This window comes from Canis lupus, chromosome 5 (genome assembly GCF_048164855.1).
Source record: "Canis lupus baileyi chromosome 5, mCanLup2.hap1, whole genome shotgun sequence".
NCBI lineage: Eukaryota > Metazoa > Chordata > Mammalia > Carnivora > Canidae > Canis > Canis lupus.
In genome coordinates this window covers 69527332-69540871 of record NC_132842.1, presented here as the reverse complement: position 1 = coordinate 69540871, position 13540 = coordinate 69527332, and the positions used below count along the sequence as shown (strand labels likewise).

The 13540-nt window shown below is 44.9% G+C and overlaps 1 protein-coding gene across 4 annotated transcripts in view; it reads left to right on the top strand.

Annotated features, from left to right (window-relative positions):
• Positions 1–329: 329 nt before the first annotated feature.
• ZBTB8B (zinc finger and BTB domain containing 8B) overlaps positions 330–13540 on the top strand; it is a 51452-nt gene continuing 38241 nt past the window's right edge. Inside the window, exons 1-3 of one of the 4 annotated variants that reach the window (XM_072827251.1) lie at positions 330–498; positions 1897–1984; positions 7222–8252. In XM_072827251.1, coding sequence (XP_072683352.1) covers positions 7262–8252 — 991 coding nt within the window. In that variant the 5' untranslated portion in view covers positions 330–498; positions 1897–1984; positions 7222–7261. The remainder of the gene's footprint in view (positions 499–1896; positions 1985–7221; positions 8253–13540) is intronic. The other 3 variants (XR_012031566.1, XM_072827249.1, XM_072827250.1) reach the window with 3 other exon arrangements.

Below are 13540 nucleotides of genomic sequence, written 5' to 3'. Positions count from 1 at the left end.
AGCATTTCACTTAATTTTCAGAATGTCCGCGGAGCGCGGGCAAGTAAAATGTGTGCGGACTGATAGGTCAGAGCTCCTGTTCTCCGGCGGCCCTCCCGCGCACAGCGTGCTCCCAGCTCTCGGGACAAAGGCATCAACACTTGGCAGGTCCCTCAAGTGGGACTCAGAAGACCCAACGGGGCTCCGGCCTTCTGTGAGCGGCGGTTCTTGGTATCTCGGTACTTGTAGTTTCGTCCACTCTCTCTCTGGCGGAGAAAGGAACGCGGAGACCACAACTCCCGTCACCGCGCGAGCGCCGGCGCGGTCAGAGCGCAGCCTCCGAGGCGGCGCGGGCGCCGTGGACGAACCTGCTGGCCGAAGGGCCCGCCTTCCAGGCCCAGGAGCCCCTGTGATTGGTCAGCTGCCTCGCCTCTCACGGAGGGGGCGACAGGTGAATGAAGGGGGGGGGCGTGTAGGTGCGCGGAGCTCGGCGGCCGCGCGGCTGGATCTAGCTGGAAGGTGAGACCCGTGAAGCGGATTTGTGCTGCAGCTTTCGTGGGTTTGGGGGAAGATTCGGGGCGCCCCAGGAGGTCGCCCTTAGGTGGGGGGAGCGGGCAGGGAACTCCCCTCTCGGTCGGCCTCCCTCGGACCGCCCGGCCTGGGCTACTCCTGAGCCCCGCGCGGCGCGAACCTGAGCTGGATGACCGACCCTCCCTGGGCTCCAGCGTGGAGCAGGGTGGCGCGGCGCGGCGGCAACTGCCTCCCCTTCCTGGCATCGGGCTGTCGCCGCGCGTCGTCCAGCTGGGTGGTCTGGGCGCCCGCCTATTGCGACGGTGCCGGGGCGGGGAGCTAGGGCTCCGCCAGGCTGGGGCAGCGCTCGCCGCAGCGGTGGTCACTTTGTTTGCAGGAGGCCACGGGAGGGGCAGGTCCCTGTTCCCCACCCCCAGGAGCCGAAGACCAGTCCAGCAACTGGTTCCCGTGATCTCCGCAGGGTGGTCTGGCTCTGGAAGGGGGCGGAGGGAACCCCCCTGTCTTGGGAGCAGCTTAGCAGGTGAACCGAAATTTTTTCGGTGGAAATGGAAACTCTTTTGCTGTGGCGTTCCCCTCCACTCCGTGCGTTGGGAGAGGAGTGACTTCCCCAACCCTTTGGGGAGTCAGGTTGGCATTGTGGTTAGCGTGTCAGTTCTGGAATCAACCCGATTTTGGTTCCGATGCTCGCTTGGGTGTATTCGCTATAAATGTGAGCCTCAGTTTCCTCTCCTGAAAAAAAGGGTATAACGATGATATCTACTGCATTGGGTTATTGTAAGGTAAAACTTAATGCTTATAAAGTACTTTCTACAGTGTTTCATGAGAAGTGGTTTTTAGTAAATGCTAGCAATTGATGAACAGGTTTCTTTTTCTTTCTTTTTTTTTATGTTTTTTATTTTATTTTAAGATTTTATTTATTTATTCATGACCGAGAGAGAGAGAGAGAGAGAGAGAGGCAGAGACACAGGCAGAGGGAGACGTAGGCTCCACGCAAGGAGCCCAATGTGGGACTCAATCCGGCACTCTGGGATCACACCCCAAGCCCTAAGAGGAAGACAGAAGCTCAACAGCTGTGCCACCAGGCATCCCTATTTATTTATTTTAGAGAGGGAGGGGTGGGAGGGAGAGGGAGAGAGCGAGCCAGGGAGAGGTGGGGAGGAGGTAGGAGGGAGAAAGTGTCTCAAGCTGATACCGCTGAGCAGAGCCAGGAGCCGGACCAAGGGCTCCATTGATCTCATGACCCTGAAATTATGACCTGAATCCAAAACCAAGAGTCCAACGTTTAACCAACTGAGCCATTCAGGCGACCAGGCGACCCTCTCCTTCCTACCCCCTCCACCCCCCGCCCCGCACTTTTCTTTAATGAGCAGTTTTCATTATTCTTAGGTTGATGAGACTGAAGGAGTCAAGTCAGAGTCGGGGTGGAATTCAAGCCTGGTTTTGGTGCCTAAATGAACACAGTCGTGTGATCTGGGTAGGTTTCCCTGGGGAATGTGGGAGTGTGTTGCAGGGGGTAGTGTTGGCACCTGCTCTCTCCTGGGTTCGTTTTTTTCTATTTCTGGCATCTTCCTTGTGTCAGGCATTGTATATAGCCAGTAACTGTTGAATTGAATTGGAACAGTAAGAGGGCTGGGAGGGCGGGGGGAGTCCCTGCCAGAGTGTGGATAATTGTACTTCTGAGAGCAGTATACCCAAAGAGCTTCTTTCCAAGGAGTAGTAGTGATCCACAGCATGTCCCAGGGATGCAAGACACTAAAGGCAAGTGATATGAGTAACGATTTCCACAGTATATGCCAAGTATAGGGTTGGGGACAGACTTTTGCAAGGTTAGGCAGTATTTATATGACCCAATGGAATCTAGATTATTTGCAGAGAGAAAGCCAAAGGAGATGGGTTTTGGGTACTATTGCTGGAAAGGAGCATCTTCCAGTGAAAGATGGAAGTGGCCTGGGAGAAGGCCCTGTAGATAAAACTATTCTTCAGACTAAGTACTGTATCTACCCTAGTTTATTTCTCTCAGCCAACTCCTTATCCTCTGTCCCTCCTCCTTTCCTCCCTTTGTTTAAAAAGAAAAAATGAAAGCAGAACATAGACATAGTAAAACACTCTGACAGTACAGAAAGGTTGAAAATGAAAAGTGAAGGTCCATCCACACACCTCTTACCCTTAATCCCTCTTCTCAAGGATATCTGCTATTAACTCTTGCTTGTATAACCTTGCTGGGGAAAAATCACGCATATGTGGATGGTACCATAATACATTTTGTTTTGCATCTTGCCTTTTTCTCTTAATGTATCTCGGTGACCTTTCCATAATGAACACACACAGCTCTAGCTCATTAAAAACAGGATGGCATAGTATTCCCCTGTGTGATTGTTCCTCATTGATTTAACTTGTCCCCTATTGGTGGACATTTAGATTATTTTTACTTTTGCACTAGTACAAAAACCTGGTGAATGGAGATCTCTGAACTTGTAATTTGATGTTTTTTGGCAACATCCAAAAGACTAAATTTTTACATTGAAATTTCTGGGGCAAAAGAAGTGTGCATTTAAAAAAAAATTTACATTTTATATTTAATTAAAAAAAATTTTCTGGGCAGCTCCGGTGGCCCACCAGTTTAGCGCCACCTTCAGCCTCGGGTGTGATCCTGGAGACCTGGCTGAGTCCCACGTTGGGCTCCCTGCATGGAGCCTGCTTTTCTCCCTCTACCTGTGTCTTTGCCTCTCCCTCTCTCTCTCTCTCTCTCTGTCTCTCATGAATAAATAAAAATCTTTAAAAAAAAAATTTTTTTTTTTTTTGAGAAAGAGCGAGAGCATGCATATGAAAAGAGGGGGGCAGGGGCAGAGGGAGAAGGAAAGAGAGAGTGTCTGAAGCAGACTCCACTCCTGAGCCATCTAGGGGCTTGACTTGGGGTTTGGTCTCATGACCCTGAGATTATGACCTGAACCAAAATCAAAGAGTTGGATGCTTAACCGACTGAACCACCCAGGCAACCCAAATGATGTGTGCATTTTAAATTTTAATAAATATTGCCAAATTCCTCTCTGAAATGGTGTTCCAGATTACATCCATGTCAACAGTGGATATTAGCACACTGAAAAATATGGTTTTCTTTCAGTTCTTTGTTTGTTTGTTTGTTTGTTTGTTTGTTTTAAATCTGAGAGAGAGAGAACAGGAATGGGTTGGGAATGAGCAGAGGGAGAAGGAGAAGCAGACTCCCTGCTGAGCAGGGAGCCTGACCCCAAGACCCTGGGATCATGACCTCAGCCAAAGGCATACACTTAACATACTGAGCTACCCAGTTCTGAAGAAGAGTAGAGTGTGGTATTGAAATGTTGCATTTTCCTAGATCTTGTTTTCCCCTTCATATTTTGATAGCCAAAGGCAATGGGAGGAACTGATGGGAAGGCTTGGTTAGAGCTGTCAGAAGAAATGGAAATGACAGTGAAACCTTAGTCCTGTGACAACTTTCAGGGTTAATTTTTGGGGGGGGAATATTAGAATTGTGCAGATATCTGATAGTTTTCTTCCTTTCTAAACCAAAAGTTAATTTTATCCACTTCGGATAAAAAAATTCCAGAAATTATGACATAACTTCCTTGACTTTAAAAAGAATATAAATGGATAAGAATCATCTTGGTGACATAGGCCCATCAATTATAGCCCCAGGCTATAATTTAGTGCTGTCCTTAGACCATTTTGAATATGTAGGAGCATTTAATACTTAGCTACATGGCCTCAGGCTAATATTTTGAAAAAAATTCCTGAGTCTATTTTTAAAGTAACTTTTCTACCTTTTCCTAGCTGTCAGTTCTCACTTTTGTCAGTTTACTTGCTTATAGAAGCTCCTCAACTTCTCTCCCTAATTGGTTGTCTGGTTTCTTTCTTTCTTTTTAAAAATATTTAATTTATTTATTCATGAGAGACACTGCGAGAGAGGCAGAAAAATAGGCAGAGGGAGAAGCAGCTCCCTGAGGGGAGCCTGATGAGGGACTCCGATCCCAGGATCCCAGGGTCATGCCCTGAGCCAAAGTCAGACTTCAACCACTGAGCCACTCAGGTGCCCCAGTCGTCTAGTTTCCAAACTTAATGCATTACTTGCTATAAATATATAGAAAGTAGGTGTGAACTGCCACTTAATAAGGTTTTTGAGGGTCTTTAATTAGTATAGTCTGTGCAGTTAGTGCATAGACCTTGGGGAATCTATTTTGCCAGTGGATGACCCTTTTGTGGGGAGGGAGTGCCTGATTTCTGGGTGGGTGAGGTATTGTTGTGTTGCATTTGTAGAATGGAGGAGTGCTAAGGAGTTAGTTGTGCTTGGCAGCTCTAATTAGGCCTTTTGTGATTCCAAGTAGGGGGAGATGATGTACTTGGTTGTAGAAACTTTTGTGTACTCAATGGCTCAGTATGGAAAAGGGGTAACTGAAACCCAATTTTGGCTGCTTGTTACTTAAAAACCCAATACTTAAGGGAGGAGCCTGGCTACCTGGGGAGAAGGTGGACTCTTGAACAAGAGCCAACTCTGAGGTTTCTGCCTGGTACAGAGATTTTTTGACAGGGCTCTGTGCTCAGCAGAAGACTGCTTCTCCCGCTCCCTCTGCCGCTCCCCCTGCTTGTGCACTTGCACTTGTTCACGGTCTCTCTGTCAAATAAATAAACTCTTAAAAAAAAATAAAGGAGTTTAATCAGTTATGGTAGTACAGTGGTCTTTGATTATGTGCAATTCAATGATGCTACAGAATTGCCTCAGTGCACAGAGGTTGTGCAAGAAGGTCTGGTTCGATGGTACATGAGTATTCTGGGTTGTGCATGAGTATTCTGATCTTTCTCCAAAGGAGGGCAAGGTTTACAGATGCACAAAGGGAGGTCAGTAGAGTGACCATTTATGTGACCTTAAAAAAGAAAAACATTTTGTTAAAAAATTGCTGGGCTAATCAGAAAGCCAAGGCAGCTTCAAACAGACTTGCTGGTCTCTGTGGACTGGGAAAATTCTGGTTCTTCATTTTCTAAGGCCAGAGTTCTGCAAATCTCAAAGAAAGCAAATTAGTTCTGTTACTAGTTAGGTCCAGGGCCTTAAGATCAGTAAGCACGGAGTTATGTTAACTTGAAGTAAGTTAACCCTTAAGACCAGCCGCAGTGCTGTAACAGGATGGCTCTGTGGTTTGTGTGATGGGAAAAGATGGAGGAGGGATCTCAGGGAAGAAGGTCAACATCTGTCTTTCTCACCAGCGGAAGGACTTTAAACTTGATTTATACCTGTTCTATTTAGCAATTAAGAAAGGAGTATTCCTTTGTATTTAGCAAACCTACTTTGTCCAAAGTACTCTGCCAGATGCTATGGGGGATAGCAAATGAAAGAAGATGTGGGGCAGCCCAGGTGGCTCAGCGGTTTAGTGCCGCCTTCAGCCCAGGGTGTGATCCTGGAGTCCTACGATCAAGTCCCATGTTGGGCTCCCTGCATGGAGCCTGCCTCTCCCTCTGCTTGTGTCTGTGCCTCTTTCTCTCTGTGTCTCTCATGAATAAATAACATCTTTTTTTTTTTTTTTTTTTTTTTTTTAAGAAAGAAAGAAGATGTGGCTCATGTCTTCAAAGGCTTGTAGTCCACTGACTACAAGGGCCAGGACATAAAATTCAGGGGAGTGAACCAAGGATAGTGGCATCAGTCAGTTGGGAGACTCTCATTTGCAAGAGATAGAAAACCCAATTCAGACCTGCTAAGGCAAAAAAGAGACTTAATTGGCTCCTGGCACAGCATGGGTTGGGGCTCAGATGGTGTCCCTGGGCTCATCGGTTGCTCCTGCCTGAGCTGGACCGTCATCTTTGCTGGGCTGGTTCCCCTGGTGGTGAGGCAGCATCTCTGACATCCCACATACCCACAGAGTAGACAGTGCTCTTTTTTGGAACCCCCAGTAAACATTTATTGCTCTTAATTTCTGTGGCCAACCCACATAGCCATCTCTGAGCTAATCACTGAGCTCAGAATGTGGGATACCTTGATCATGTTGGTATCTATTATATCTAGAGCCTGGGGATGATGCCCACGGAGGCAAGACACATTGGCCAAGAATGGGGGAAGGGTGGTTCTAGCAAAACCAGAAAGGGCATTAAAACCATAAGAATGATGACTGTATGCTGGCTAGCCCAAGAATCCACCATGTTTCCATGAAGTGATGATAATAGGTGAGATAGGCGAGTATAGTCTCTAAGATCCATGTCAGGGTTGAACTGTAAGTATTAGATTTGGGTATTATCTATATTTTGAGTCTTGAAGAAAGTATAGTGTAGGCATAAGAGCAGGAACTCCAGGGGATAATTGACCTGGTTTTGAGTCCCGGCTCTGTTACAGCTGGGTCATGTCCTACCTTCTCTTAAGTTTCAGTTTCCTTATCAGAAAGATGGGGACAAGATGGGTATTTTATCATCAGGTTTTTCTAAAAATTCATTCAGAAAAAAAAATTCATTGAGAGATTCTATGTAAAACACTATGTACTATGCCACCTGCAGTTTGTTCTAGTTATTTTTGTTGTTTTTCAAAAATTAACCCTGTTGGACAACCTCTGATTTTTGTTAGATGCCAAATAGCCCCTGTATCAGAAAGACGGTATTGAACCAGTGTTTTCAGAAAAATGAAAAAGAAAAATTAAAACTGAACATCTTATTTGTAAGGTTGGGATTGGTGAATTAACTTAAAAAAAAAAATCTTGGCAGAGATACAGGCTACTCCAGAGCAGCAGCAGCTGGTGGAGAAATGGAGATGCAATCCTATTATGGCAAGCTCTTGGGGGAGTTGAATGAACAGCGAAAGCGGGACTTTTTCTGTGACTGCAGCATCATTGTGGAAGGGCGGGTCTTCAAGGCCCACAGGAACATTTTGTTTGCCAACAGCGGCTACTTCCGAGCCCTGCTCATTCACTACATCCAGGACAGTGGGCGGCACAGCACCGCCTCCCTGGACATTGTCACCTCCGATGCCTTCTCCACCATCTTAGACTTCCTGTACTCTGGGAAGCTGGATCTGTGTGGGGAGAATGTGATTGAAGTTATGTCGGCTGCCAGCTACCTGCAGATGAACGATGTGGTGAACTTCTGCAAGACATACATCAGGTCATCCCTTGATATCTGCCGGAAGATGGAGAAGGAGGCAGCAGTGGCTGCAGCGGTGGCAGCAGCAGCGGCGGCGGCAGCGGCGGCCGTGGCGGCTCATCAGGTTGACAGTGGAAGTCCCAGTTCAGGGAGGGAAGGGACCTCCTGCGATACCAAGAGCTTGGTCTCCTCTCCAGGCGAGGGAGAGGAGAGTGTGGACTGTCCAAGAGCATCCCCTTGCAGTGACTGCAGAGGCTGCCACCCGCTGGAACTGGTGGTGAAGGACAGCCAGGGCAGTGGCCCTGCTGACAGTGACCTCTCTATTCTGCCCAAACAGATAGAGCCCAAGGTGGAGTTTGATGCTGACGAGGTGGAGGTGGAGGTGGAGGGTGGTGCACACCTGCAGCCGTATGCCGCCCCACTCAGCCTGACCCACATAGATGAGGGTTTGCCCGGTGGCCAGGCTGTCGACTTGGCTTACAGTAACTACCACGTGAAACAATTCCTGGAGGCGCTCCTGCGCAACAGTGCTGTCCAGAGCAAAGATGATGGGGACCATCACTTTTCCCGAGGTTTGGAGGGAAGACCAGATGGTGCAGGAGGAGGCGTGAGTTCCATGATGGATGTACCGACTGACTGGTATGGAGAGGACTCAGGTGAGCTCCATTAGCATTCAGTATCTCTGGTGGTCATTTAGCATGCACATTTGTGCCTCATTGGCTTCTATCATCATGATTATCATCGTCACTGCCCTCATCATCACCGTCTTCTTCACTGCCATCAATACCGCCACATGATTACCACCCCACCAGGAGGTGTTAATTGAGTACCTGCTGTGTGCAGGCCATTGTCTCTTCTTGTATGTAAGTATTTTACCTCCACAACTAGAGTATAAGCATGCTGAGGGCAGTTCTGAAGACAGGGAGGGAACCTACTGTCTTCTACTAATCAGCAGTGGGACTTCACTTAAATCAGTAACTCTCTTTGAACTCATTTTGTTCAGGAGCTAATCATCCCTGCCTTGCCTTTCTCACAGGGTTGAGGACCAAATGAGAAGGTTCTCAGAATTTTTTCTCATGTATGGTAACATATTCTAGACAGGTAAGAAATTTATCCTTCTTTGTGTCAACCACGATGCCTGACAGATAGTAGACATGCACTTAGGGTGTCACAGTCAATGGTGCTATTTACTCGAGGATGTCTAAAATGAGTCGGCATTTGGCTTTATGTGAGTACATTTCTTATATCCTTTGGTAGGCTTTTTTCTCTCAATAATGTTGATAACTCCAAAGACATGTGTGTTTTAATTAAATCATCAACCTTAAGCTAGCTTTTATATCAGATATTTTCCTTTGGTAGGCTTTTGAGTTTTAAGAGAACTTGGTTGTTTCCCTAAACAATTCTGAGAGATGAATTGACATGACTAACTCCTCTTAACAGGTGGGGTAATTGTGCTGTGAAATGTCTTGTAGGAGATTGAAATAGACTTGGCTGCCACCGTACTGATGAAAGAACCCTATAGCTTCCAGAACTTCAAGCCAAGAAATTAATGAATCCCAGTTTAAATTTACCCTTCAAAACTGAGCAATGAAAGTATTTTGGATAAGGGAGATCAGCCACTTTTATTTGTTACTAAATGGTTGTCTTGAGACTTTAATTTCATTTTTTTAAAGCAAGAACACTCAGTATGTCTGATTAAAACTAGGCTTGAAAACTTGAAAATGCTGTTTCTGATCCTCAGGGACACTGGCTTAACCAGCATTTAGAAGGCAGTGGCTGTTTTCATGAACACATTGTGGGAACAAATTGAAATCTCATTTCCGTGCATAATAGCACTTCACAGACGGTGACCACCCTTTCACACCCAATAGACCCTCATGAGTTTGGCAGAAGAGTGTAGAGAAACTGAGACCCACAAGGGTTTGGTGAATTTACTAAGAATGCAGAGCTAAAACTAGAAACCTGAGCTGGCTTCGTTTTTTCAAACAAACTGTGAAAGCAGCACAAATGAATAGAAGATTTCAGTGCCGTGATTTTATCTTTCAACCCGTCTCTGCCTGTAAGCAAAGTATCAAGAAACAGTAATGTAGCCTACACCACCTTCATTCAGGTCCAGTCTATCAATCTGTAAAGTCACGTTTCCATCTAGAAGGTGCTATGTCAAGGCAGCCACCCTGGCCCCTGGCCGTGACAATTGGCTGCCAAGTTTTGATTCTATCCACGAGGCTCCTGTGTGAATTTATTCCAAATGCCAAGGCACAGAGTTGGACTAAGGTGTTTGGTCATTCATTTATTTGCTCAAATATTTGAGTACCTTCCTGGTAAAGACACAAAAATAAATCAGACATGGATCCAGCCCTCAAAGAACTGGTGGTGTCTCGGAGGAAATGAGAGGTGTGTCATTGGCATCATGTGATAGAAAGACACTAGTGCTGGAAGACAGATGGAGGTGTGACTTTCACAATAGTTTAAAAGCAGGAGTGCTGGCTTCCTCCTGCATTATGAAAGTGATATCTGAGGATAAGAAGAGGAAACATAGGAAAAAATTTATTGGAGTCAGGTCATGGAAAACCTTACATGCTAAGAGGTGAGTTTTTGTCTATAGGCGCAGGGGAATTTTTGGTAGTTACTGAGCTTGGGAATTTTTGGTAGTTACTGAGCTCAAGTTATCTGCTTGAGGGAGATTAATTTGGCCTCAGCACCAGATGGTGTAGAGAGGGGAGATGAGGGCAGGGAGACAGTCAGGAGGTTGTTGTAATAATTCCATATCCACATTGCATATACATCTGACGTAAATAGACACTGGCATATCATAAGGTCCTCCTATAAGCTCTCCTCCCCCAGACCTCCCAATCCCAGCTCCAGCACTTCCTATTGCTTCTTAGAAAGTTAGAAGTTCAAAAAAAAAAAAAAAGAAAGAAAGAAAGAAAGAAAGAAAGAAAGAAAGAAAGAAAAAAAGTTAAAAGTTCATCTGCATTGACTACCTCCACTGTTTTACTTCCTATTCTTTTCTCGGCCCATCACAGTCTGGCTTCTGCCCCCTACACACCACTGACACTGCTGCCATGAGGTCAGCCATACATTTCTAGAATCAGTCCAATGAGTGATTTTCAGGTGTTATCTTACTTGGCCTCTCTCAGCTGTTGACTCTGCCCTTTCTCTCCTTCTTGCAATTCTTTCTTCCTCTGGCTCCTGATACCATGGATACCCATTGCTCTGACCTCTGCCCATTCCTTTCCAGTCTCATCACAGAGTCATTTAATGCCACTGTGTCCAGAATTCTGTCATTGGCTTGCTTCTTCAACATCTTACCATCAAGGTCTCATCCTTTTTTTATGGCTGAGTAATACTCCATTGTGTGTGTATGTGTGTATATTTATTTATCAATGGATGCAGGTTGCTTCCATATCTTAGCTATTGTAAACAATGCTGCAATAAACACAGGGATGCATATCTTTTCAAATTAGTATTTTTGTTTTCTTTGGGCAAATTCCCCATAGTGGAATTTGAGAGACCTCCATACTGTTTTCCACAGTGACTGTCCCAATTTACATTACCACGAACAGTGTAGGAGGATTCCTTTTTCTTTACATTTTTGCCAACACTTGTTATTTCCTTCTGAGTCTAGCCATTCTGACATGTGTAAGGTGGTATCTCATTGTAATGTTAATTTGTATTTCCCTGATGATTAGTGATATTAAGCATCTTTTTCATGTGTCTTTTGGCCATCTGTATGTCTTTGGAAAAATGTCTGTTCAGGTCCTCTGCCTATTTTTTAATCAGATTGTTTTTATGGTGTTGAATTGTGTAAGTTCTTTATATATTTTGGATATTCATCCCTTATTGGATTTATCAGTTGCAAATACCTTCTCCCATTCAGTAGGTTGCCTTTTTGTTTTATTGATGGTTTCCTTTGCTGCACAAAAGCTTTTTATTTTGCTGTAGTCCCAATAGTTTATTTTTGCTTTTGTTTCCCCTGCCTTAAGAGACATGTCTAAAAAAACATTGCCATGACCGATGTCAGAGAAATTACTGCCTGTGCTCTCTTCTAGAATTTTTATGCTTTTAGGTCTCACATTTAGGTCTTCAATCCATTTTGAGTTTGTTTTTGTTTTGTGGTGTTAGAAAGTGGTCCAGGTTCATTTTTTTCATGTACCTGTTCATTTTTCCTAGCATCATTTATTATTATTTTTTAAAGATTTTATTTATTCATGAGAGACACACAGAAAGAGATAGAGACACAGGCAGAGGGAGAAGCAGGCTTCCCTCAGGGAGCCCAATGCAGAACTCAATCCCAGGACTCTAGGATCACACCCTGAGCCAAAGGCAGACGCTCAACCACTGGGCCACCCAGGTGTCCCCCTACCATCATTTATTAAAGAGACTGTCTTTTCCCATTTGTATATTATTGCTTCCTTTTTCATAGATTAATTGACCATATAAGAATTTCTGGGCTCTCTATTCTGTTCCATTGATATATGTATCCATTCATTCAATCATTTAACAGCTGTTTATTGAGTACCTACTATATGCCAGGCACTGTTCATCGGCGTGAACAAAAGGTAGTCCTTGTCCTTATGGAGCTGACATTCCAATGCAGAGATGCTGACAACAAACATAATAAGTAAGTATATAGGATGAAGAACTAAAGCATGGGAAAAGTTGATAGAGAGTGAAGGAGATTCTATTTTATTTAGTATAGACAAGGAAGTCTTTTCTAACAAGTTGTCTTTGAGCAGAAACTGCAAGAGAGGAAGAGAGCTAATGGTGCAGGTAAATCCGAGAAAAGAACATTTAGGGCAGAGGGAAGAGCCAGGTGCAAAGGCCCAGGTGCAGGTCACAGTTGGCGAGTGTACTAGAGGAACAGCAGGGTGCTGCTGAGGGTGGAGTGGAATGTGCGAGGCAGAGTGCTAGGAGATGAGGTCAGAGAATTTGGGTGAGGGCAGACCAAGTAGGGCCCTGAAGGCCATGAGAAACCTTTGGGTTGTCCTCTGAGAAGGGATACCACTAGAGGGTCTCAGCCAAAAGTGACTTGAAATGACATATATTAAAATGATCCTTGTGGGTAGTGTGTGCCATAACCTCCAAAAGTGGTCTTCTTGCATAGGACTGTACTATCTTTAAAGGCAGAACCGACCAGATTTGCTAATGGCTTGATGAGTGGTATGAGAAAAAGAGAAGTTAAGGATGATCCTCAGGTTTTTAGCTAGAGCAGATTTAAACACGTTATGTTTGTAATGTTCCTTGGATATCCAAGTGGAGATGTTCACTAAGTGGTTGCATCTGTATGCTTGGGGTTCTGGGGGGAAGTCATAGCTGAGCTATACATTTGAGAGTCATTAATGGATCCATGGAATTTGAAACATATACATCCCATGAACTTAGAGCTGTAGAAGAAGGTGAGAGATTTATGGACTGATCCCTGGGGAACTACAACATGTAGAGGTCAGGAAAATAGGGAGAAGCCAGTAAAGAAGATGAGGAGGAGGCAGACAGTGAGGTAGAAGGAGAATTGAGAGTGATAGATGCCAGGAGGAGAAAGTGTTTCACAAAAAAAGAAAAAGAAAGAAAGAAAGAAAGAAAAGAAAAGAAAAGAAATGGACTATGTCCAGTATTGCATGTAGATGGATTAAGAACTGATCATTGGGGAGTTCATTTGTGGGCTTGCCAAGAGTAGTGTTAATGAAGTGGGAGGCAAGAGACCAAAGGGCTTGAATCAGAGCTGAGGAAATAGATGTGAAGACAGTGAGTGTTGATGCTTCTTTCAAGCAGTTTTGCTGTGAAGGAGACAGAAATACATCAGTAGCTGAAGGGGGTGTATGAGGTCAAGGTTTTTATTAAGGTGGAGGATCTAAAAGCATGTTTATTTACTCCTGGATGGGAATGATCCAGGAGAGAGGAGGATAACTGAGGGCAGAAGAGAGAGGGACAGTTGATAGATCAA